This window comes from Uloborus diversus, chromosome 1, assembly GCF_026930045.1.
Source record: "Uloborus diversus isolate 005 chromosome 1, Udiv.v.3.1, whole genome shotgun sequence".
Lineage (NCBI taxonomy): Eukaryota > Metazoa > Arthropoda > Arachnida > Araneae > Uloboridae > Uloborus > Uloborus diversus.
The window spans coordinates 212,183,286-212,209,361 of NC_072731.1; the positions used below are offsets into that span (position 1 = coordinate 212,183,286).

Sequence of the window (26,076 nt, forward strand, 5' to 3'; positions counted from 1 at the left end):
TAAATATTCAAAGAGATAATTTACTGTGATTGTTCAGACATTATTAATTGCAAATGACCAAGGATAAATTCTTGCAAATTAATTTCCTCATAATCATAGCAATCTGTTATAAATAAAAAATAAAACTAAAATTAAAATCGGGCATGCTTAAACATGGAAAGTATTTTGCAACATCTAAAAATGAATCATAAGTCTGATGTTCATTATACAACTTTAAAAATCAAAAGATCAATGCATACTTTGTTTAAAGATTTTAAATGAAATTACAAATTATGTAATTTATTTACCTAATGAATCAGTGACAACAATTATAGAAACAGGACAAGTAGGTTTTAAGAAAATCATTATGTTTTCCATTGTGGACATTATTTCTCCTCGTTTAATGCATTTAGGAATACAATTTTTTAATCAAAGAAAAAAAAATTCATTTTAATCAAAAAGCCTCAGTACAAACTTAAATGAAAATACTCTTTTAACATATTTTAATAATAGAGACTGTCATAAAAATTAATGTTTATTGATTCTTCCACCATTCATACATGCATCGGCGCCGATGGTTCAACAATTTAGCCATCGGCATCGGCATCGGCGGCCGATGCTAACTTGCGGGAAACATCGGCCCATTGGCCTTAAAAAACATCGAAAAGCCGATGGAATTGGCCGATGTTTTTTTAAAAAAAAAACGACCTTTGCTGTTTTACTTTTTAATACAAAATAAATGGAGTTGTTATTTTCATATAAAATTATTTACTTAAATTTCAGTATGAATTTCTATTTTTAGTCATCCCTAGAAGAGTTTTTAATACTACATTCAGGTACCAAACAAGTTAATTATTGCGTTGTTTCTTGCAGCAGGATGTACGTATCTGTCATAAGTCATAACTCAAAAAGGATAATCTGTAGAAGGTTCAAGTTTCGTATGTGGGGTCTGCGGATGTTCTAGTTGTGCAATTCCCTTTTTGTTTTCGATCGGGTGTTCTGAAAAGCCTGTTTACTCATTTTTTGTGGCTATTTATTACTTATTTCAATGCAAAACTAATATAGCGTCTCAGACTGACGATCATTTTTTTGATATATTGCCGAATTGGAGACCATGGAAACAAATATGAGATAGCGAAACCGATTTTTGTGTCATTTTATTAGATTCCCGTTGAACCGACGGTAATTTTTAATTTTTCGATATTTGTAATATGAATCACAATAATGCAGTCTTTTCTGTATCGCTTCGGCGGAGTTACAAGTTTAGGGCCCGTCGAAATACATTTTGGGGATCACAGAAGTTGAAAAACATTTATCATTCGCATTTTTGTAACTCATTCGGTGGCCCTATGGTTATGGGGCCTGTCGCGCAATTGCAACATTTGCTATATTTTAAATCCGCCATTGCACGTCAAAACAAACTCGGGTGCAAGTTTTGAAAGGGTTTTCTGCTCAATGTTTATGATTATTTTGAACTCTATTTTTACGACTATTTTTTGAATTTCCGAGAACACTTGCATGCTCCTCCTCACACTCCCTCAATTTCTGAAATTAAACTCTAGTTGTATTTCTGAGTTGTTTAAAACTAACACCATTCATAAAATTGGAGATTTTTTTTTCAAACTTTATCTATTGTTTAGAAAGAATTTAGGGCATTAATGTAAGAAATTGATTGAAGACGTTTTGAATGGTAACATAATTCGCAAATCAAAGGGACTTTTGACTTTTTTTTTTCGGAAGTGCTGAAGTAAATTCAGAAACTCTTCCGAGGCGTTGGTGGTAGCTGTTCTTTACTAAAAAAATGAGGCAGAGGTTGGGGCCAAAGTGTGATTTACTCCAAAATCAGAGGGTGACCCTCCTAACCCATCCTCGTCGTTTCAAGCATTTCTTAAATATTTAGCGATTATTTATTTTGGTCAAGAAATGTCATTTTGCGTATTTATCATACTTGTTTCATCTATATTTCGTAAATTGCCATCTTTTTTGCACCATTGATAGCGATTGATTTTTTTTTCTGTTGTAAGTAACTATTTTTATGTATTTATATAAAATCAATGAATAAGTTATTTTCGTTTTTTATAGAAATGTTTCAAGGATTTTCTATTATGCAATTTTTCAAATTTCAGAAAATTATTGTTAAATTGAAACATTTAATTTGAACTTGTTTGTAAAGCTTCATAAAAGATTAAACAATCAAATTGTTCAATAATATGTGTGCAAACATCAGATCAAGTAGTATATGTATTCAGTTATTAACTTGGTGTAAATATTGAGTTTGTTTATTGTACCTGCGTTTTAAGAACCTTGCTCTTTTCATGGCTATTTTTTTTCAGCAAAATGTATATCACTGTTATAACTTTTCTATTCATAAATTTTAAATAAGTATAAAAATATTACTATTTTAATTTAATATTGTAATTTATCTGTTACCTTTTTTGTTTAATTTGATGACTAAAAAATGTATATGTGCAATCTTTCCACTTTCATTGCGTAATTTGTTGACGGTTTCATAGTTTTATTCTTAATTTTTTTTTGAATGATTAAACAACGTAAATTAATTTTTTTTAACTATGTTTAGTGTACCTAAATCCATACATTATTACAACATTACTGAAATCTTAGTTATATGCTCAGTTAAAAAAAAAAACAAATCAATTGGTTATCAAACAGTCTCTTTGTTTTTCTGCCTTCTTTTGTTGGCTATTGTTCTTTCTCTTTCATCATACAGCAGTCAAAAAAGGAGAAGCATAACTACACCCTATACAGATTGTACGTAGTACGATGCCAAAGTTCGGGGACAAGCTGTATAAAACCTTAACCAGAATAGTTCACATTACCGAAGTACATCCACCTTCAAAAGGTCGCCTTAAGGGACTATGTACTTCTGCCAGTGTTCATATAACTTTTGGAAACACTCCCGGAAGCCATTTTTCTCTAGCTTCTATGATGCAGCTTCATCTTCTCCTGACGGAAAAAAGCGGCGTCTATGCAAATGTTTTTTTTTTTTTTTTTGCTGGGAACAGGTAAAAGTCACACGAAGCTAAGTCCGTCGAAACGTTATGTTATTTGTTTGTCATATCAGAGTATTGACCAATCGAACTGTGCATCCTCAACATGAAAGTCGCCTTCTTCCCCACGATGAAGTTAAAGCAGCAGCGCAAGAGGCCTTACAGGAATTTGCGAAAAATGTCTTCCAGGAGTGCTTCTAAAAGCTAAACGAACGTTGGCAGAAGTGCATAATCGTTCAAGGTAACTATTTTGTAGATAGATATATGCTTCGGTAATGTGAACTATTCAGGGTAAGGTTTTATACAACTTGACCTCGAACTTTTAGATCATACTACGTACGTATAAGTTTTCAATTTACTATTTCATAACGTTTTTGAGTGACGCAAGTTTACGCGTATGAAGACATCACAAGAGAATTTGCGATAATTAACTGAGGAGGCGTTCAAAATGGATATTTGGTTATCTATATGTTCTTAGGTACATATGTATGTACAGATGTGCCGAAAAAACTTGTGAAGTATAAATTTGGTGATAGTAAAATAGAAATTTAGGTCGAAATCTGATTTTTTTTTTTTGTGATTACAATTCTTTATTCGTAGAAAGGAAGTAAAGTGAAATGAATCAATGATCCTTTAAATCCCTGACAATCTTATCAATTTATTTCTGTTTGATTTTTTTTTCTATTTTTTTTTTGCCATCGGCCAACGGTATCGGCCATCGGCCATCGGCAATCGGCCATTTGGAGGAAAACAATCGGCCATCGGCCATCCTTGAACAATCGGCCAACAATCGGCATCGGCCCATCGGCCAAAAAATGCCATCGGTCAAGCCCTATTGAATATTTTCTATTTTCATAATTTTATATATTTTCTTTTCCTGCTCTGAGTGCATCGTCTAGCGGGGATGCAAAAAGTTGTGCAGGTATAAGCACAATTTTATGCCATCTCTAAGTGTTCTTGGACTTCTTTAGTTATTTTTTTTTCTCTTGCCATTTAATATTCTAGTGTTAAGATAATTTTACGCAATGGTACATAGTCTATCTCAATAAATCTGAAGCAATGAAGCAAATAAGGTATTATATGAAGTTTTGGTTGAAATATGCTTTTTAGACTATTTTGAAATGGAAAAACTGAAAAATAATGGTAATTAAAAAAATTATAAAAGAACTACTTGGATTTTTATACATGTAATTTTAGAAAACCTTAGTTGGTCTGCCTAGTATAATTAGTTACCTCATAGGAAAGCCGCATCGATTTCCAAAAAAGGAAAAAAGCAAAATAAAAATTATTTAGCAAACTTGCATTACCTTAAACAACAAAAGTTTCTAAATTTATTATATCTGTCATTTATATATAAAGCTTTGCTAGTTACTTTGCATTTAGATTTTACTCTTTGCAATAATATGTAAAATTTATGAAAACATTTGGGGAAAGCAATGAAATTTTTCAAAAAACCATTTTTGAAAAAAAAAAAAAAAAAAACAACACTTGGTTTAAATCAAGGTTTAAACAATAGTTTAAACCAAACAACCCTGCTTAAGACTTTATATTTTCGATTGTGCAATTCAACAGATCTGAACCCGACGTCCAGTAGCTTAATTTTTAAATGTTTTCTTTCAGGAGAACCTGCCGGTGGTTGGTGTTTTTCGTTTGTTGAAAACTGAAACTCTTTTTTTGCAAGAAAATCTGCAACCTGGGACCATATCCAACTGGGGGCCAAAACTCAACAAAATCAATTCTTAGGCATTCTTATTTTATGACGATTAATAAGAGAAAAAAAAATAATAATACAGATAGAAATTTTTTTAAAGATTCAAAATTAGTGGAATGGGGGTGGGGAGGGGGGATTTTTGAAAGTTTTGATTAATAATTACATAAAATGTATCAAGACTTGTTTTTCTCTTATGGAAACAAAAGTAAAAGAATAGGCAAATTTCTATTTGGTATTAGTATCTGGATGGTAAGTAATTAATTGCATGAAAAACTCTCTTTTACTGGTGTTCAATTAGATAAGAATCCCTAACAACAAAAATTTTCCCAAGAGTTTCAGTTCAAGTTTAAAATAAATACTTTGTTATGAACTGAGAACAAAAAAATTTATGTGTTTCGAGTGAGTGTCCCGTCAAAATAAAGTAAGGACCATAAACATGAAACTTAGTACGCAGGTGTAGTTTTCGCCGATCTTTTGCACCTCATCGCCAGATTTTTAATAAATTAAGTTAGAAAAGGTTTGTTTTATGTGGATACTTTTTATCCCAAAGACTCTGAACTAATTTTTATGTTTTTCTTTACGCATTGTTGTACATAGGGAAACGGAATTGTTAAGAATATGCAACAATGAACTCCATTAACAATTCAGCCTAAGGTAGAAATAAACATACATTGTTGAGTTATGAAAAAATTAGTTGTGTATTTATGTCACGCATCCCGAGAAAAAGTTATGGCTAGAAACATGAAATTTGGTATAGAGGTGTAGATTATTTTTATAGATAGATAAAAATTTATACATAGAGATTTTGAAAAACACGATGATAGGGAACACTTGTACTCTGAAAATGTTTTCTTGAAACTAATATTTATATGGGCAAGTACATATTAATAAATATAGAAAGAGCAATAAATAATAAATTAGAGTTAGACAAACACAGATTTACAGTTACAGAATAGGAATGTTTTTCTGAAATTAATATTTATATAGATATAGATTAATGAGCGAAGACAGACAGGAGCGCGTACAGACATTTTGGGGCCCGTCACAAATGACTTTTACGGGCCCTCTCCATATTGGTTACCCTTACATCCCTACATATATTTCACCAGCCATTTTAAAAATCTCGGGCCCCCTTCAGGCTCAGGTCTGGGCCAACAGGTGTCCCTTCTCCCCCCCCCCCCGTTTACGACCCTGAAGACAGACAGAGATACATAGACAAAAAATATAGAGATCGATGGGCGTAGATAGATAAATACAGGTATAGATATACGTAGATGGATAATGTTTTCTTTTTTTTTTTTGAAATTAATAGATATACATATATATTGATCTAAACATACAGATATGTATACAGAGATATTTATATTGATTAAAACAATTTTTATGTGTCTTTTTATTTTTATGCATCTCATTCACTTCTGCACTTTTCTGTTACTCCCATTGGCCGGCGCATAAGTGAGAAATAATTGAAGTCATAAAATTTTCTCTTTTTGCTTTTAGTTAAACATAAATTTAATTCAGAACACCTATTTTGTTTAGGGGAAAATCACTCCCAACCCCTTTTCAAAGCAAGGGGCTCTTTGAATGCATCTTCCTAAATATAAAAACTCATTTTGAATTCATTGGAAAGAATGTGCCTCCAGTTGACTCTTGATTAACAAGGTGCAGGGCGGCAACTGTAAAAGTTAAACCTGCAGACAAGCAATTTGCCGCTGTCAATCGCTGGCGCCGAACGTGCAATCATAATCCTTTAGTGGGATTCCCACAGCATTTTCTTTATTTTCTTCGGTTGCATTGTTGGATTTTGATCAAGAAAAAGAGGCGGGACTTCAAACAAGTGGACAGGTGATTTCGTTCTGATTGGATGCTGTGCAGGATCTAAGAGTATGATGGGAGGTTATTATGATGAGGATGAGACACGGTATAATATCGTTTGCTTCAGTTTGAATTTAGGATGGTTAAACCTGATGATCTACCACCAAAATAATACAGGGCTAAAACAGTTTTAAATCACTTAAATGTTAGCAGTTGTTTCCTCTAAAGCACTAGTTTCTTCAGCTGTCAAGAAGATTTTTTTTTTATTCAATTATGTTAAAACTTATGCTACTTATAGTTGCAAAATTAAAATTATCAATGTAGGTAGTCTGGTCAGTGAATTGAACTCTGAGCACCTTTCAGAAATTTACAATATCATTAAACATTTTAGCACTTGGTTTATGGCATTAAAAACATGCTTATTGATGTCAGTAACTGCTAACCAAAAACAAAGAATACTTAGGATTATGCTTCAGGTTTTTTGAGGGTTTAAATAGAAAAAGGGCACTAACCCTGTAAATGAACATTTGCAACCAGTGTACAAGCACAACCTTTTTTGGTAGTTTCCTTGAAATAGTATAGAAGGAAGTTACTGTTGCCAATTCATCAAAGAAGAAAGTTTTGAAATCTTACTTTAAAAAACAAGTAGCGAAATATTCATTCACTGGTCAATCTATCTATAGTGCACAAACTCCTCCTGTAGTGAAAATGTAAACAATATTTTTTGCGTGAAGTTTCTTTATCCTAACCAAAAAAAAAAAAGAAAAAAAAAAAGAAAAATTAAAAAGCTGTGCTTTCAATTCAAAAAGAAATGCCGCTGTAAGGAATTAAAAGCCAATTGCATAATAACGAGTAAACTATTTAGAGTTCTTTTCTCTCTCTCTCATTGGAAAAAAAGTAAAGATAAAATAACATAGTTGAATTAATGTTTTGGCTATTTCTTTTTCCTTTCCATTTTTTTAATGCGAGAGAACAAGAATATCAGTACCCCCCCCCCCCTCGTATTGTGTTATACATGTAATGTCTTCAACGAGATGATATACTTTTTGTTGTATGGGAATTAGTTGGTCGACAGTCAAATTTAACCAAAAAAAAAGTTTTGTACAATTATCAAAACAGCTAATTAATTTCACAACCTGGAAGATAGCGCGGTACATTATAATTTTTTTTAAATAAAGAGACCGTTCAACTTTTCTGTTACATGCATACATAACATTTAATTTCGATCCCAGAGAGCAACTTCTAGTGAAATTGAGAAACTCTCAAACTAACCATCAAGAAATTCCATCGAAACACGCAATCTCATTACGTTGGTAAGGTCTTTGCAACTCTTTATGCAAATGCATTTTCAAAAAAGGTCGCAAGGGAAATCCTACGCTTGGGGCTATTTTCGACAACCACTCGACTCTGCAAATATGAAAAAAACATTGAATATCTTACATATCTAATCGGTACTAGTGGTTACATTTAATGTAATTGCAATCATTACAACGGTTCTATTACTACGGTTCTACCATGAACCGAGACTTACCATGTTTTCTAAGAAAAGCAAAACGGCAAGATGGAATTTCCTGCGGATGGTTTGATGATTTGTAAAAGTACCTTGTAACCTGTGATCAGTGTACTTATGAAAGACATTCGAAAAAAAGTATTCATCTGAACAAAGGAAACAGAAGGGGAGGAAATATTCAGGGAATTATTCGACTTAGACGAAAATATGAATTTTCAAAACCCCTCCAACACCAAGTAAAAAATATAAAAAATCTTAAAGTACACGGAAATCAGGAAACAAAGATCTCTTTAAAGGTAAACATATAAGTAAATATTCCACATTCATTTTGAGCGAGCCTAGGAATCACCATTTCGTCATACATTCTTTCCTAGGACCCGCAGGTTTACCTTTATATGCTCTGAACTTCTATTTTAGCATGTTTTTACACTTTCTGCACCTCACTAACATCAAAATTAAATAAACTGAGAGTCACTTCATGTTATTATTAAAATATCAAAATTGTAATCATAGATCTGTAGAGCAACTCCGAGTTCTAACACTTTTAGTAGAGAAAAAATGCTTTTACTATCCCTATAGCGGAAAAATTAAGAGTTTGTCGACGGGAAAAGAAAAAATTTAACTTCTGTCAAAGGAAAATTCATTGAAATATAAAAATTTGAGAAAAATTAAAGCAAAACAATAAATCTCAAGACTTACTCGTTACGAACACAGCATATTAAAAAATATAACTGTGGATGTTATGTGAAAATAAGAAAAAAAAAACTCAAAATATATTTTGATGATTTTGTCAACTCAAAACAAAACGTCCTTTTTTCTTCGTATATTTCCCTATGCAAAAATATAAATCTATTTTTTATGAATTAACAAAAATATCAATTAAAGGGGCAATTATTATTTTTTTTTCGGAAATCAGGTAAAAAAAAAACTCATTTAGTTAAAATTTTGATACGAATCTAATAAAGAGCAGATTGTTCTGCGTCAGATTTTTTTTCCAATATTACTTTTTTAAAGCTTCTCCGCTTATCAGGACTGGAGATGAAACCCCTTCAGCTTAAATTCTAATACTCTGTCACTAATGAAATTTAACCTTTCTTTTGCTCATTTCATTTTCACAGATGATTCGAACAACTCAAAGATTTCAATTTTATCTACTATCATTCTACCTATGCTTTAACAAATAGGCATATAGCCCCCCCCCCCCGCAGTTCTGATTTTTTGTTTCTGTTTTTGACATTTTTGTATCCGTTATTTTCTATTTTTGGAACATTGTTTAACTTTAAACGCTATGATTTAAATTTTAAAATACAATGTTACAATTGTTTAATAGAACGTTTTAATCGAACCTCGTTAATTTGAGCTCGCTTAAAACGAATTACTGCTAAGGCGAGCTTGATTTGAGATCCCCGTCCTCTCGTTTGTTGCTTATGGTCCTTCTGATTAAACGAACTACGGTTAAGACGAATTGATTTAAAAGTCCTTTTGTGTTCGTTTTAACGAGGTTCGACTGTATTACAATTGTGCACATTTCTTCGAAAATGTTTGGTACGATGTTTGCTTCATGGTATCATAATTTAACATTTAAAGTGATTCGATTCGTTGCTGTTCTTTTCTTATGATATTTAGTACGAATAAAATGTCTGAAAAAGTAGTCTAAAAGTTATGCAAAACTATAGTTTTGAGAAACATGCGTAATTATCTATAGAACATCAAAATTCGAAAAGAGTAGTTTCCAAAAAAATAATAATAATAATAATAATAATAATAACTCCTGACAGGGATTTGCCAGTAAGCTTACGAATCTGGCTGTAAACTTCCGATTTTTTTAGTGCATCTTATTTGAACAACGGTAGTTATTCTTTAGTAGAATTTGCAAAAGATTTATAACTTTCATACTTTGATGACGGTAAAATATTAAGGATGTGTTATAAACTTTTAACTATTGTATTTCAATAGATGGTAAACATAAAATCAACGTTACAAATCGCAAGTGAAATTGAAAGTAATTGAAATTAAAATTGCAATAAGGAAAGAGAGGATATGTGTTTGTCTGTGTACGTGTAATAAACAACTTTTGAAAGAGTAGTTTGACTCGAACAAAGCAATTTTTTCTCAGAAAGATCTCCGTCAGGAAATCTCATTTTCCTGTTCCATTTCTTTTTATCTAAGTTTTTTTCATTCAAATTTGAACAGTTTTATGAGGGTAGGAACATTAGAATCTACGGGTAAGTTTGAGTTCTACATAAAACCCATTCGAACAGACGATTTCGAATAAACTAAGCAGGAGCTACTTTAAACATGTACTGTACACTAAAGTCTTTTTCTGATTTGGTTGATCAAAGGGAATTTTTCGTACACTTCAACACTTTGCAATATTGGCGTCTTCGGGAAAAGCTTAAACCATTTTATTTAAAATTTAAAAAAAAAAACTAATTATTCAACCGAAAAATTTTTTTAGAACTAAAAAATTAATAAAAGTGCAGAGATTTCGAATACATTTATATTTTTCTGTTTCAATCCAAATAGAATATGTTAATAAAATTTGAAATTCATTGCTTTAAACTCAACATTAACAAAAGTAAAAGATTCATAGATGGAGTCGAAATGAAGTGAATTCGAAATATTTATTTTTCATACAATATAAATAAATAAACTTAAACAAAACAATTCTATCCAATTCCATTTTTGATATTAATGACTATTATAATGAAAAATTTAAATTTTAAATCTAAATTTTAAGGTATTCCTTTTTGTTTAATTTTTAGAAGTGGGGGAAAAAGAAGCAAAAATACTAATGTAACAACCTTAATATTCAATTCCTTTGAAGATTTAACATTTTGCAGTTGTGACCTTTTTTTTATTTTGATACTAGCCACCTGCGGCGACCAGCTGGTCCGCTTTTTACGCCATTTGCCTTTTTACGCCAGGGGTGCCGCCTTCGGCGGCTGCTTAAATAAATTTCGTGGCGGTGTCAATCAATCTATATCATTAATAATTTGAATAAAATATTTTCTAGATCTGTCTCCAGTTTCGTCGTTTGGAATATTTTTAAAGTAGGGGGAGGGGAGACACAAACGACGTACTCTTCATGCAAATTTGGTCGAAAAATAACAAAATGCACTTCCACTTTTATGTGAAAGCATTGTTTTTCCAAAGTCATGGTGTATGTGGGGGGGGAGGGGGGCATTGACATCCAATGTGCAAGCAGCCACCTACGGCGGCTGTTTGGCTAACTTGTCATTTACCTTTTTACTTCAAGTTTGCCGCCTTCGGCAGTTGTTTGAATAAATTTGGCAGCAGTATTAATCAATCCATCTCTATCTTTTTTTTTTTGTGCCATTCACATTTTTACGCCAAGATTGCCGCCTTCGGCGGCTATCTACCTTTACAATCTATCTCTACATTTTCTTATCCATCTCTATTTATTTTGACCTCCTCACCCATTTCCTAATAAAAACAGAGAACACTCAAAAAAACGCTTTTTTTATTTAAGTAGAGCAAAAAAAAAAAGCTCAAATTCCCCGTAGTGTGCAAAAAGTAGTGTTTGACAAAGATAAAAAAAAATCTCGCTGTTTTTATTGAATTAATGCGCACAACTATGAAATGTAACGTAATATAGATACAGCGAAAGGTCCAGCTTGGGGGGGGGGGTGGAAAAAGAAATAAATGCAATCCCTAAATAAAATAAAAAAGGAAAGAAAAAAAGCAAGCGCTGCCGAAAAAACACGTGGTCATCACGTCAGAAAATGTAGAAGTAAGCTATATAGTAAAAAAAAAAAAAAAAAAAAGATTAACATTGCTTGCGATTAAGATTCCATCGTAAATATCGAATCGAAACCCAAGTAGTGACGTCACAGGCATAAAAGATTGAAGAACGCTTTTTTCGACTGATGCGTGAAAGGACATGATGTGTTCAGCATTAAAAAATTGTAAAAAAAAAAAACTATTGCGTATTTTTAAGAACTTTTTTCTTCTGAAGAGGGCGAAATGTTTTTACTATTACCAACTTAAATTTCAGAAATGAGGCTTTGATACTTCTCGCAGGATGATATTAGAAAAAAATAAAACTCAGAAAAACATGCAAATTAAAGGTTTTTTCAAAAATTCATAAAAAATACAAAAATTGCTCTATCTTCAAAATTTTTTTGTTCATTATATTTAAAATTAAATTTCCGACACTATAGTACCAAAAATATTTGTCTGGCGAGATTGGTTCGGGGTCTGTGAGGTTAAAAGTACTAAAAAGTGCTAAAAATCACATAAAACATTAAATAACTGTTTTTCTAATTAAAATATCAAAAATCGAAGCCCGAGGTGCACAACTTCAGCAAAAACTACACCTGTATACCAAATTTCATCTTCCTAGGCCTTACCGTTTTCCCGGGATGCGCGCCACACACACATTTTATTATATGTATAGATAATTAGTAAATATTTTACTTTCATTCATACTTAGCATTCTTTTTTTCGTTATATCGATAACGAATGAAGAACACAAGAATTTGGTTGTTTTTGGCCAAAAAAGATTATAAGATGATGACATATTTCTGTTCTACTTTCAATTGATTTTAATTAATTTCTTAACCTATCACATGATTAAATTTTACATTAAGAGAAATTTTGTTATGAATCTGCATTTTGCAACACAATGAAAAATCGCCCACAGATTAAAAATGTTCTAATCAAAAGTAATTTCATATCGTTTACATAATAGGTAATAACCTTTTTTTTCCTTATCAAAATTGATTTATTTTACTTTGCGTCCGTTAATCGATAAAACTTAAAATTGTCTGTTTAAAATCATAAAAGCCTAAACATACGAGAGAGATAACGAGAAAGAGAGAGAGAAATAGATAGTGACACAAATTTAATGTTGATTCACGGGAAAAAATGGGCTCGTTCAGTTTTAGATCAGGGGTAGAAGTGACCGAATTGTCACATATAGGACATTTTCCACAAAAAAATATAGGACAAATATAGACACATTATATGAATAATTTTGCTATGAAAAAAGAAATAATACATATCATATATTATTTAGTTATTCTTATCAATGTTTTTGTTTCAAAAAAAAACCTCAAACAAAATTATAACTTACATCTCAAATGACTTTCCTGTAGTTGAAACAGTAATTTTTGAAAAAAGTGTATTTTATAGACTAAATAACTGAACAAAATTTGAACAAAGCTGATTTTTATTTTTCTTCCTCACTCATGACCCAAGTACAAATTCCACTATTATTTGATTCTATATCTAAACTGAACCTTTTACCACTTCTATTAAGAACAAACAGAGCTTGAGGAGGATCCTCCTGACGTTTTCTTCACGCTTGAATGTTTTAGCATGCTGCCTCAAATGGTTGCAAAATGACAAACAGTTGCAAAAATGGCAAAAAGCGGTAAAATCATCTTTTCCTTTAGTGCACATGCACCAAAAGTTGTACAATTAATGTCCTCCTGGTTCAATCACTCCACACAAAATTGTGTTAAGCGATGCGATTTCGCCATTATAATTCCACTTAATACAACTAACTACATTTTAACGTCATAAGGAACTAACATTCGATGATCCCAAAATTTTACAAAAAGAAAAAATTGCAAAAAGAATATTAGAAAATTCCAATTAGAAAATGCACTGAACACAAAAATATACCAACGATTTGATTTGATTTATGGTAACACACATTGGGGTATATAAGCTATTCTCAGCGGAGAAGATTTTACCTCTAATAATCCACAACCTTTTTCCATATTTTATTTCCAGGAAAATACACATGAAAGATGTAAATTACATAGGAATAAAAGAACACTCATGGCACAGACGGGAATCGAACCTGCGCCTCTCTGCTTACAAAGCAAGTTGGCGAAACCACACGACCACCAAGGCCCCTATACCAACAAAAGCGAAAACCCCAATGATGGAAAACAAAACAAACGGCTGTTGCCCCCCAAACGCAAAATTCTAAAACCAACTTCAGGCTTAGTTCTCGAAACTCCACCAACTATAGAGTGATGTCACATTGCTGTAGCCAATGAGAGAAGATGCCTGTTGCAGGATTTAGTCAGTTGCGTTTTTTAATTTGAAATTCGTTCGGGCACGTACTTTCAGCGAAAAATCCGATGTCAGAAAGTTTATTTACTGTTCTTTTTAAAAGATATATAGGGTAAAAAAAGGAATATAGAAAATATAGGACATTTTTGAAAAACATAGGAAATATAGGACAATTTTGATGCTTTTTCTGAAAATATAGGAAATATAGGATATATAGGACTACTTCGACCCCTGCATAAATTTATTGCTTGGTTTTGAACAAGCTTTAAGAAACTGGTTACATCTGAATGAAGAGGCAGTCTTAACTTGATTAGTGAAATTAAATAAACAACAACAAGTTCCAAGAAGTGTAGAAGAAGTCTACTTGAGATAAAACAAAACTGCTCTCTAAAGATTGATCACCCCAATAAAAAAATATTCCATGTAAAGGTACCGTGGGAACTACTTTCAGATTAGTCTCTGACAACTGTACAAACTTTCGCATCTGCGAATTTAAACTATTCACGTGTCTTATAATCGTAAAAACTTGTGTTTTCTTCATCGAAATCGCGACGCATATCATTTTCATCCGAGAAAGCTCATCTGATTTCCGGTCTGAAAATCTTCGAAGTTGAAGAGGATAGCATGTGTAAATACGGCATTTCCTGGAATAGAGCATATGAATTCCAGAGACATCTCTATCTTACAAGTATTCGTATAGGCTAGCGATGGTGAACCTAAGGCCTTGTTGAGTTTTTTTAAGAACCAGCCTTATCTTTTGTACTTATTTCATTCGGGAACTAAAAATGTTCAACTTTTGCATTGAATCATTTTCCAATGTAAATCGTAAGTTATGTAACAAGTGTAAATACGACATTTGTGGAATACAGCCTGTGAATTCCAGAGACACCTCTGTCTTTTAGGTACTCGTATAGCCCAGCGATGGTGAACCTGCGGCATTACTGAGCTTTTTAAGAAGCCTCACCTGTTGCATTAATTTTAATTCAGAAACTTAAAATATTCAACTTTTGCATTGAATCAGTTTCCAATGTAAATCGAAAGTTATGTAGCATGCGTAATTATGACATTCGTGGAATGGAGCATATATGAATTCACGAGATATCCCTACCTTATAAGTATTCCCCATTAAGCCCAGGGATGGGGAATCTGTGGCCCTCTTGATTTTTTCCCCCTTGAGAAGCCCTACCTGTTGAACTTTACTTCATTTGTAAACTCAAAATGCAGAACTGAAAATAATCACTGAAACACTATATCGACCACTTTTAAACAACTCAACCGACCACCCGCAGTTGTGGTTTTATAATTATTATTTTTCCCAAAACAATTAATTTCAATTTCGTCGAACTTTGTGATGTAAAAACGATCTCAAATTGTCGTAGTATTCCGTGTTATGGGTGAAAAAGATTTGAACGCTTAGGGTTTCGAGAAAAAAAGAAAGAAATGCGAAGCTGTGAAAAGAATTTAGAGCGCTGCTAAGAAGAAATTGAATGGCAGATTTTTTTCAACGCAGAAAGATACTTAAGAAATTCTGATTAAAACGTCCAATGTGATACTGATCAGATTTGACATTATAAAACTAATTCATTAATAGTGGAATCATTCTAAAAGAAAAAAAAAGACATTTCATTCTTTTCTGTTATTTTAGTTTTATGCATAAAATTACAGAATGTAGACTTCGTTTTAAAAATTTAAAACTTCTCATTTCAATAAACATTTTTTGCAAAATTGATTATTTTACTTACACGTATACTTCAAATCTTTTACAAAATTAATGGTTGAAGCAATATTGATTCTTAGATTTCCGATATTCCATTTTTTAAATAAATATTCATGAGTACATAGTCTTATATGCCAACGTTTTCTTTCACAACTTACCTTTTAGTGAGTAGTGCCTTTTTAATTTCAGTAAAGAATTCCTGGATAAAGTGGCAACTAATGATAAAAAAGTGACTACAAAACTAAATATATCTACCTTTATAGGTCTATTAAAATTTTCAATTTCTAAATTGAACCAGTATATGAGTTTTCACACAATAACTGTTGCACTTTTTTCATTCGTTGGAAAAAAAAAGTTCAATTTTAAAATTGAACCAGTATCCAGTATTAATTGAAATACTTTTTAATAATTGTTGCAGTTTATTTCACTCAAAAACTTAAACATTCTTAATTTTTATTTTGGCGTATGTACATAATAAAGCTATTATTAGAATTGTATACTATAAAGTGATATTAACCACACAGTAGTTTAATATGGTCATCAAAACTTAATATAAAACTCTATAGATTCTGCTATTGCGACGTATAAGCCAGCTGCAAGTTTTGATGCATTTAAATGTAAAATGTTTCATCCTCCATAGGGTCAAAGAGACCTTCGAGTTCTCTTCGGTCACGGTTACGAAACCTCGGACAACTGTTTTCGCTCAAGCAAAAGTGTTTTATTTGTGCCTCACGACGTTGGTTTTATCCTAATTTATTCCTTACATATCATTGCTGCACACAAAAACTGTCAGACTTCAATTCTACGTTACATTGGCAATGCTACGCACATGGAAATCTTCAGCTGAAGAAATACAATTTTTAAAGCTAGAATAAGCTTTTTCAACAAGGACGGATCCAAAAATTTTTCAAGGGAGGCGCGATTGATTCTTATTACTTACTTTTTACTATGTATACTGATTTTAAAATATTGATCACAAAGATTTTCGACTTAAATTCCGAAACAGTTGCGGGATATTGTCCCAAACCAAAACCTGCCTTCCTCCAACATCGATGAAATTTGTGTAAATTTGCATTTTCTAAACTTCATTTTCGAAAAGTTACCGGTGGAGAGTCCACCGGTAGTCTCAAGGGAGGGCAGTCGCCCCTCCCCTGTATCCGTTCCTGTTTCTCAATGCTATAAACATTCCTAAGATGTTGGGAGAAGGGGTCTGAACTCAAGAACCAGTCTTATGCATACACCTCTGATAACTTGGATTCGAAATCAAACTAAAATGCTGCACTGAGCTCAATCAAAGAATGTATTAATGGTTACTCACGATGCGGGTGGCTCTTGGTCCTGGGCTCCCTTGGTCCATCCACCGTGATCTTGATGGCCTTGTTGTAGGTGGCCACTTGAGGGGGATTCGTCTCGATCGTTAGCGTCAGATTGAAGTGTTTACCTGAATACAAATTAAATAAAAAAAGCTAAATTATGTAATTATCATAATTATACGAACAAAATTTTTAGAGAAAGGATTAAGGAAGAGCGGATCAAACTTTTAGTTTTAGAGGAGGCGTTACGGCAGGGAGGTTGTCCTAAACATTTTGATCCCATGCCCTCCCTTATTGTAGTGTCTCATTGTACAACGGCTCACATAAAATAATTATTTTTCGTAAAAGCAAAAGCAAGTGATAATATTTTTTCTTTGTTTATAGTTTTGAAAAATGTAGAAAATGTAATAATAAAGTGTAACAGCTAAAACAGGATGTAATTTCTTCACCAGAAAGGCATAACAGTTATTTTCCGCCCTGATTTGAAGCTCTAGCAATTACTTTTGAAAAAAAGAGATTTGGTATATCAAATTGTAACAAGATTCAAAAATTTATTAATCGAAAAATGTTGCAAGAATCATGAGTTAAGATAAGTAGCGTATACTATTTGTAACATAAAATTAAGGCAAGTATGGCTCAAGAACTCAATCGCAAAACCATTTCTATTCGTAGATCTCAAACTAAAAGGTGGATTTGTTTCGAATTCACTTTTATTGTAAAAAAAAGTCTAGAATATGCTTTTTCGAACGTTTTGAGTTTAGAAGCCAACGACACTTAAAATAATTTTTTAGTACCGAAAAATGGAGAAAACTGCAAAAATTCTGAACATGTTTAGATATTTGTTTGAAACAACATACAAATGCTATTAATAGAAATCAATATGCAGATTCTCGTAGATAATAAAATAGACGAAAATTTGAAGATTGATTGACTGAATCAAAATTAAGACTATTCAAATCGCAAGGAAGCAAATTATGTTTCTCAATCGAGGATATTTTGAAATCACCACCCATATTTATTTAGCGTACCTTTCAGACTATCGTTTAGAATTCTACAAATTTCAAAAATGTTATCAAAAAAAGAATTTATCTGAAATTTATGAAATAAAAATTAAACACAGCTATCGGACCACCCACTCCCTTCCCCCTGCCCCTTTTTAGAATATACAGCTTGGCGCCTATGGGCGCGGGGGCCAGATCGGTCTCAGTTTGAATATGTTTACTAGCGCCACTACTAGTACAAAAAAGAAAAACAAAAGACAAAAGAAATAGAAGAGAAAAAAATCATTTAAAAAGCAGACTACTTTATTCTATTTCTAAAATTGTCAAATATTTCGTGAGATAATGCCTGAAAAAGTTGAAGGACACTATTCTAAAAAGAAAAAAAAAAAAAAGAAAGAAAGCAGGGTGCACCAGGAATGAGGCTTCTACCAGTGTAATGAGGCTGCTAAAATTATATTCTTGTGTTTCTGCCTTGAAGACAAAAGGGGCCGCTTCGCCGCGGCGACCACTATTCCACATCCCCTAATTACCCCTTGCGAAGAAAAGGGGAAACAAACAGGGCAAAAACCATTTTGGTGTTTTCCCCCATGAGAAGAGAGTGATCATCTGCTACATTTACTGGTTAAAATAGATATTAACTGACTATATAATGCTGTCGTTAATTTTTCAAGATATATATTTTATAATTATTTTATGTAATACTCTAAATAATATTATGTCGAGGAAAATATTATTTAAACAATATTTAAGCTATAAAGCCTAGTAAATGTTCAGATCTTTGAAATGTAACTAACGAAAAAAGGAATCAGTCATGATCAAGGCCTGATAGCAGGGGCGCCCCGATAGGCAGTCACGGGACCTTCCAAAAATTTTCTTTATTCGGTAAATTTTCTTGAAAATTAAGCAAATTCAGAGACAACAATGATATCCTTTTTTCTTTATATATTTTAAAAATCTTATTTAATGATGACCAGTATTTTCCTTTTCATTATGCAGTCCCGTCATTTTAAGGCTTTACAAGGGGGTGGGGTCAAGAGACCCCCCTCTCGTCCCATCTACTGTTAAATGACGGGCCTGATTAGATGTTATGTATGTATGATATGTGTGCATTCATTCGGGAAAGAATAAGTTTCATTCGGGAAATCGATAATTTTTTCCCTTCCCCAAAATTTTAGTTCGGGGCGCCCGCCCCTGCCTGATCACAGTGGTACCTAAGTCATGAAATGTTCAAAGGAGAAAACATACTTGGATGAAAATGTAGCTGTTTTTAATTGCAACTTTTCAATAGTTTTTAAATACAACAAAGGGAAAACTAATCATGGGCGCGGAAAACTTTGACGGAACCTTAAATTTCCTATCTGCAAATCATTTTGATTAAAATATTCTTTATATCTACATATATAATGAAATTCGGAGTTTTTGTATGCGTTTGTGGAGAGCTTCCTGGGAAAGAGAGAGAGAGAGAGGGGTAAACGTAGAAACATGAGTTTTGGTAGGCGGGTAATTTTGGTGGACACCTTTTGATAATTTTTTAGTGCCATTCCACGGAAAACGGTAATTTTGTCCCGCACGTGACGCTTCATATATTTCTTAAAAAATAATAATTTAAAAAGATGATGAACAAAATTTTGTTGCTTAAGAAATCACAAACGCATGTGTGACTTCTTAAGCAAAAACTTTCTTCAACAATTATTTATTTTTTATGAAATATAGGAACCGTCACGTGCGGGACAAAATGACTATTTTCAATGGAATGGGCATATACATATTTTTTTTTCCAATGGTTTAAATAATTACTTCTCAACTAATGAGATATGTTTCCTTTGCGTTGAAACCATAGCTTTCAAAATCTACAATTTGTTTCGTCATTGCTGTATTAATAGAGCAAAAATATTAGCTTATTCATAAGCAAGTTACCAGAAGTTGACTTTGGATGTCCCGCACGTGACGCATGTAAATAAATTTTATTTTAAATAACATAATTATTTAATAAAAATATAATTGTGTCAGGAGTATCTTTGTATGAAATGTAAAGATTAAAAAAATTGCTTACCCCTGTTTCATTAAAATATTAAGAGATATGACGAAATGTTAATGAAATTTAAGCGTATTTTTGTCCCGCACGTGACGGTGGAATGGCCCTTTATGTAAACGGTATACCCACGTTTTAGCACACAGACTTCGAAATAATTGCACCAGGGAACTAATTTTCAAACCAGAGTGTAGAAAATAAAATTTCAAACTTTTTTTTTTTTTGACAATTTTGTGCTTTTTATCAAGTTTAGAAAAAGGCGTTTTGTTAATATGCACATATCAAACACTAGAACCCTATTTTCGAAACACAACTGAAGTGTGAGAGTTTTGTCATTTAATTTTGAAGAGTTACAAGCTGTATTGTGTAAAATCTTAGAGCAGGAATAGGTAAATGGAGGGCGCATGTCCAATCATTGGCTAAGCAAAAGCTTAAGCAAAAACCTTGGGTCACTTGACTCAACAACGAAGAATGGTTGACACGTTTTGCGTGCCACTAGCGAAAGAAACCTGATTTCTGCCATTGCCTTTCTTTAAAATTTAACACATGACTTGGAGTCTTTTCTTAACGAATGAAAGTCTTCACTCCCTCCATTTTTATCTCTTCTCCATGTGTAAAATACCACTCTGAAAATTGTATCTTTTACCAATTCTTTCTGTGGTAGTGATAAAGCTAGACTAAAATTTTTTAAGATTCAATGAGTGAACGAAGCAAGTTCCGATTGCGAAGCGATCCAATGGTCACTGCAAGCAGTTCGAAGGTTATAACCTCAATAAGTAATTAATTTTATTTTCAAAGATTTTCTTACTATTAACTACGATATTTGTTTGTCTTTACATCGAAATATTGCTCAAAGTAAATGATAATAAAAATGTTACTTTTAACTTATTTATTAAGTTTTTAATAAATATATACATATATATATATATATTTTTAATTTGTAAATTTTACAATTCGTTGGGCCAAAAAAGAAATGAAAAGCTGCCGTAGCCTAGATAGATAATATATGAATAGTTTAAAATTTACAAATGAAAAAAAGGACCAAAAAGTTTAAATAAACAAATAAGGGGAGGTGGGGCACGTTGGTCCGTTTTTTACTCATAATTTTTTATCCCATCAAAAAAGCAGTTCAATTTTCTACAATAAGTTTCACTCAATACTTCTCAACACCACAGATTATTTAGAAAATGTTGAATTGATATTTTTTTATTGATCTTTTATATTGATTTTTTAACGGAAACTTGTAAAGTGGACCAATGTGCCCGACGGGTTGGATACGTTGGTCCGCCTGGTGAGGCGCATTGGACCGCATAACTCAAACAACATTTGTTACAATTTTTTAAAAATTTTTTTAAAAAAATTTTAATTTAAATTTTTGATAAATACTACTATCAAATGGGGTAACCTCCTTATTCTCTTTTGTGTGTAGAGTGAAAAATATAAGTTTTAAAGATCAATATAACATATTAAATTTATTTTAATTGATAAATCATCTTTAATTAAGAACAGCAATAAGCACTCACCATTATATATAGTACACACATATTTTTTTAAAAAGAAAAACCCATTATTGAATATTCAGGAGACAATTAATGCAGATTCAAGTTAACCAAAGATGTGTTAAATGATATCTGGGAATATAAAAGTGCTACTTCCAGAGCTTTGGAAATAGCACTTTTCTTGGACTGGGTTTTTTAAAGGATATAAATCATATGTTACTTTTATGCAAAGTTGCATCAACATTTGCTAGGTGGGAAAAGCTCTTTTTTTCTTCACTGCATTGCATGAAACAACTCCAAAAAGAAAAGAATCCTGTTATGCCATATATTTCAAAGAACAAGTACAATAAAATTGAGAGCTTCAAGTTAGCATATCTATGTGCTCTAAAATCAAATATAAAAAATGAAATTAGATAATCTTAAGTAAAATTATACTTTTTTGTTCCTTTAATCAATTATTCGTTTTATTTTGTTTCTATGTAGAATGCTTGTTTAGAAAAACAAAAAAAAAATTTTAATACAGGAACTTTATTGTATTTCATACTTTACTCTTAAAAAACTGTCTGGAAAATTTTAGAAGTATTTTTGAAAATATAAATAGTAAAAAAGTGCAGATATGAAATAAATCTTTTGGTAAAAGTAATTTAGCATAATTTTTGCTAAATAATTTTAAAATATATCTTTTTTTTTTTTTTTTTTTTTGTTCTTTTCCCTACGTTTTTATTATTATTATTTCGAAACATGTGTAAAATGAAATGAAATGAATGTATAATATACAAACAAGTAGAACATTGTTATAATTATTGTGATTTAAGAGAAAAAAAAAGTTTTTAAATTACGTGGGGTAGGTCCAACGTGCCCCGCAAAGAGTGGACCAACCTACCCCACATTCTTGGTCTGAAAAAGTGATGTCATTTTTTTTTTCTTTTTGACAAAAGATAAAAAAATTACCAATAATTGTGAGTTAAAAGAACTTACTTTAAGAAAGGAATTCAAAAATTTTTTCACATAATCATGATGAAAATTACTAAAAAAAATAAAATTATAGTTTTCTGAAAATTACCCAGGAGTACTGAAATAACACTTTCTGGAATAAAATTTGTTCAATATATCTGTAACATGTGATTCCATGATAGGATTTGTAGAACTATAGGTGCTGTTTGTTGGTCATACAATAAAATAAAAAATATTAATAATATTAAAATAATTGAGACCGATCCAACGTGCCCCATCTCCCTAAAATCGTACAGCAATTGAAGATATAATTCTTGTTGTCTCATTCAGAGAATTATCTGGTGTTTATAATCACTACTGCAGATTACCTTTAGTTTTTGTAACTGGAATCTAAGATGGTGTTTCAAAATTTTGCAAGCACATTAATAAAACTAATTTGTTTTTGCTTGAAATTGTAAGAACAAAACAAGACCGAAGTTTTTCTTTTACAATAAGTTTTTTTTTTTTTAAATTACTTTAATGATATTTTTTACTAAATTATAAGAGCTTTTTCATGCTTCAAAAGAAAACAAAATCTATGTAAATTTTTAATTCGCACGAAGTTAAAATAAAGACGTTTATGTTTAAAACAGATATTTTAAATATCTGCTTTCATCAGAGTGGATGGAGGGCACCAAGCGATTAGGATTTTGATGCTAGCTTAAAATCTCTACAAATGCTTTTAAATTCATTTTCTGTCCAAAAAAAAAAAAAAAAAAAATAGTAAAAACACCCTTCTCCTCAAAAAAAAACCCTTGAATGACAAATTACACTTTTCTGTCAATTAGGGGGAAACAACTACAAACCAAATAATGTCTGAGTTGGTAAGCACAAAAATCATTTGAGAAAAATTTCAATATAAAAACTTAAAAAAGGGACATTATAAAAGACTGTTACAGACTCAAAAATTATTGCTCTAGTTTACTGCTCATTTAACAAATTTCAATGAAAAACAATATCTTATTTAAAGCATTCAGAGAGAATTTAAAAGCTGTAGTAAAAAGTAAAGTTCAAATATTTTGTGCGCATGCATTTGATTCTGAGGCATTAACCATAACATATTTCAAAAAAGAATAATTGCACCCCTTGGAAGTCACTAAGTCTCCCTCCTTCCTTTCCCAAAAGAATGCGCTAATGGGTGAGGAAGAGGGGGAGAGAGAGAGATTCAGCAAAGAAGGTCGGTGGTTAAACCTCTTACTAAGTTAATATACATGTAAGTACAGCTATCAGGGTCACCCAAACTTTTTGGGAAGCGTAAAATTCTGAATTTACAAAAAGCAATTCTGAATTTTACCTATCGATAAATCAGTCCCGTCAAATTTTTCCAAGGGGCGGGAAAGAGGGAAAATGGCCTCTACTCTACACACTAGGGGTGCCCCCCCCCAAGTGCAATGGCATACATTCCCCCCCCCCAAAAAAAAAAGAAAATTCTCAATCCTCTTTAACTTTTTTATTTCTAGCTCTCTCTTTTTCTTTAAATTTTTCATGTATTTATTTATAATTATCATTATTATTTTATCAGAAAAGTTCTGTGCTACGCCAATGACATATGAACACACACACATACAAACTAAATAAACTAATGAAATAAAATGTAAACAGAATAAAATAAAATGAAAAATTAAAAAAAAATCGATAAATAAATTTAAATGAATAAATTTAAAAACATTTGAAAAATCCTCCCCCCCCCCAAACTTTTGATGGCGCAACTTGCGCCATAATCACCCCACGTGGACATCCCAACAATTCACAGTATTATGGATAACAACAAAAGACACGCCCACTAATACACAAACACAATGATTTTTCGACGCCAGGTGAGGGCGGTTTCCGTCTTCTAATAACTCAAAAAGATGAGTCAGAGTAAAATACTATGGTCACATATCATACTAATGTTACACCTAATGAAAAGGGAAATTAGACATCAAGGGCGCCCCTATGCAAAATTTTAAAGGGGGGGGGGCAGAATTTTTCTCTATGGTTTAGCAAAATATTTTCGCCATGGAAACCGTTTTCAGCACAAATTAGATATTAAAATTTGACATTTTTAATAACTTATTCATTAATAGCTGGAAAAGATTGTTATGACTCCGCCTCCCACTCCACCCGGGCAGAGAAAAATTTTGACAGCGCTCCTGGCGAGCTGAAACTATTTTTCTTGAGTCAAATTGAAATAAAAATTCGGCCCCCCCCCCCCCTCCCAGCGGATAAAAAAATCAACACTCACCTCTGCCACTCCTCCCGACGAACCTCAAATCGTTGAACTTGGCGACGTTATTCTTGAAAACGGCCGTGGCGTTCTTGAGCTCGCCGCAGAAATTTTCGTCGTTGCCGGCTTGCACGCGCACCGCCGTGCCGTCGGGCACGTCGCCCAGGCAGACGACTCGAAAGGCGGTGGGGAGCGTCTTGTTCGAACGCCAGTGGCCGGGTAGGGGGCTGCACGCGAAGCAGGGGCTCCCCGTCCGGACCAGATCGCCTGCTTCGGGCCCCAGAGACGCCAGGGGGTCGAACGGGGCGGCGAGGGCCGACTTGCTGTCAAAGGTCGGAGGGGGCTCGCCGCCGCTCATCAGTCCGAATCCGATGGGCTCGGCGGGCAGATGCATTATGTGGTCGGGAGGACCGACAGACCGCAGAGAGAGGCGTCCGACGATCGCTGCTTCCAGGCTGCGGTCGGCCCACGTGGATCAAAACACCGGCACGTGACTCAGGGATCACTTCCGATGCGCCCTCACAACACCCTTGATGTCCACAAAGACAGGGGCATGAAAAGATCACAGATTATCACAAATCTTCCGTAAATATCACAAAGAAGATACTTCTCTCAGTAGCAACACTTGAATATAACTCCAAAAGCTGCCAAAACACCAACTAAAAATGTCAAATAAGAATGCGTACGAACTGTCTGATTACTGTCACATTTCAAAACAATCCAATAACACACTTGTTGTCTCCGTTAGTTCTGAATCTTGGAATGTTTAAAAAATTCCTTTAACTGTTTCATAAACACAAATTATTATCGGCATGTGTCAATCACAATTTGATGAGTCACTTCACACTGGAGCACTTGACATAAATAAGACCGCAACACGACATACGTCGGCGAGTACATCTGTTGAAATGAGTGAAGAACAAACGATATTTCGCATATAACGCATTTCGAACAGGCCCTCGGAGGCTATTGCGCAAGGCGTTCGAATACCGGGAAATATTGCACTCGAGCTATCATCTTCGGGCAGGTTCTCCGAAGCAGACTCCATTAGTATTCTTCCGCGAACTACTTTCGCGCCGCGAATGCATCATGCATTTTCATCTAGGTAATGGTTCTGCACGGCATTACAGCATTACAGTCACATGATGTTGAATCTTTGGAACTCACGACCACCCAGCGAAAGCGCACGCCGCCGGAAAAGCGTTCTTTTCGGTTGGAACTCTTTACTGTTCTAAGTG

At 32.9% G+C, this 26,076-nt stretch overlaps 1 protein-coding gene across 1 annotated transcript in view; it reads right to left on the minus strand.

Moving 5' to 3' along the window:
* The window catches only part of LOC129218508 (runt-related transcription factor 1-like), a 57,731-nt gene extending 32,499 nt beyond the window's left edge, over window positions 1–25,232 (minus strand). The window contains exons 1-2 of the mRNA XM_054852798.1: window positions 24,857–25,232; window positions 17,122–17,232 (exon numbers count right to left, since the gene is read on the minus strand). Coding sequence (XP_054708773.1) covers window positions 17,122–17,232; window positions 24,857–25,232 — 487 coding nt within the window. The remainder of the gene's footprint in view (window positions 1–17,121; window positions 17,233–24,856) is intronic.
* Between the last annotated feature and the right edge of the window lie 844 nt (window positions 25,233–26,076).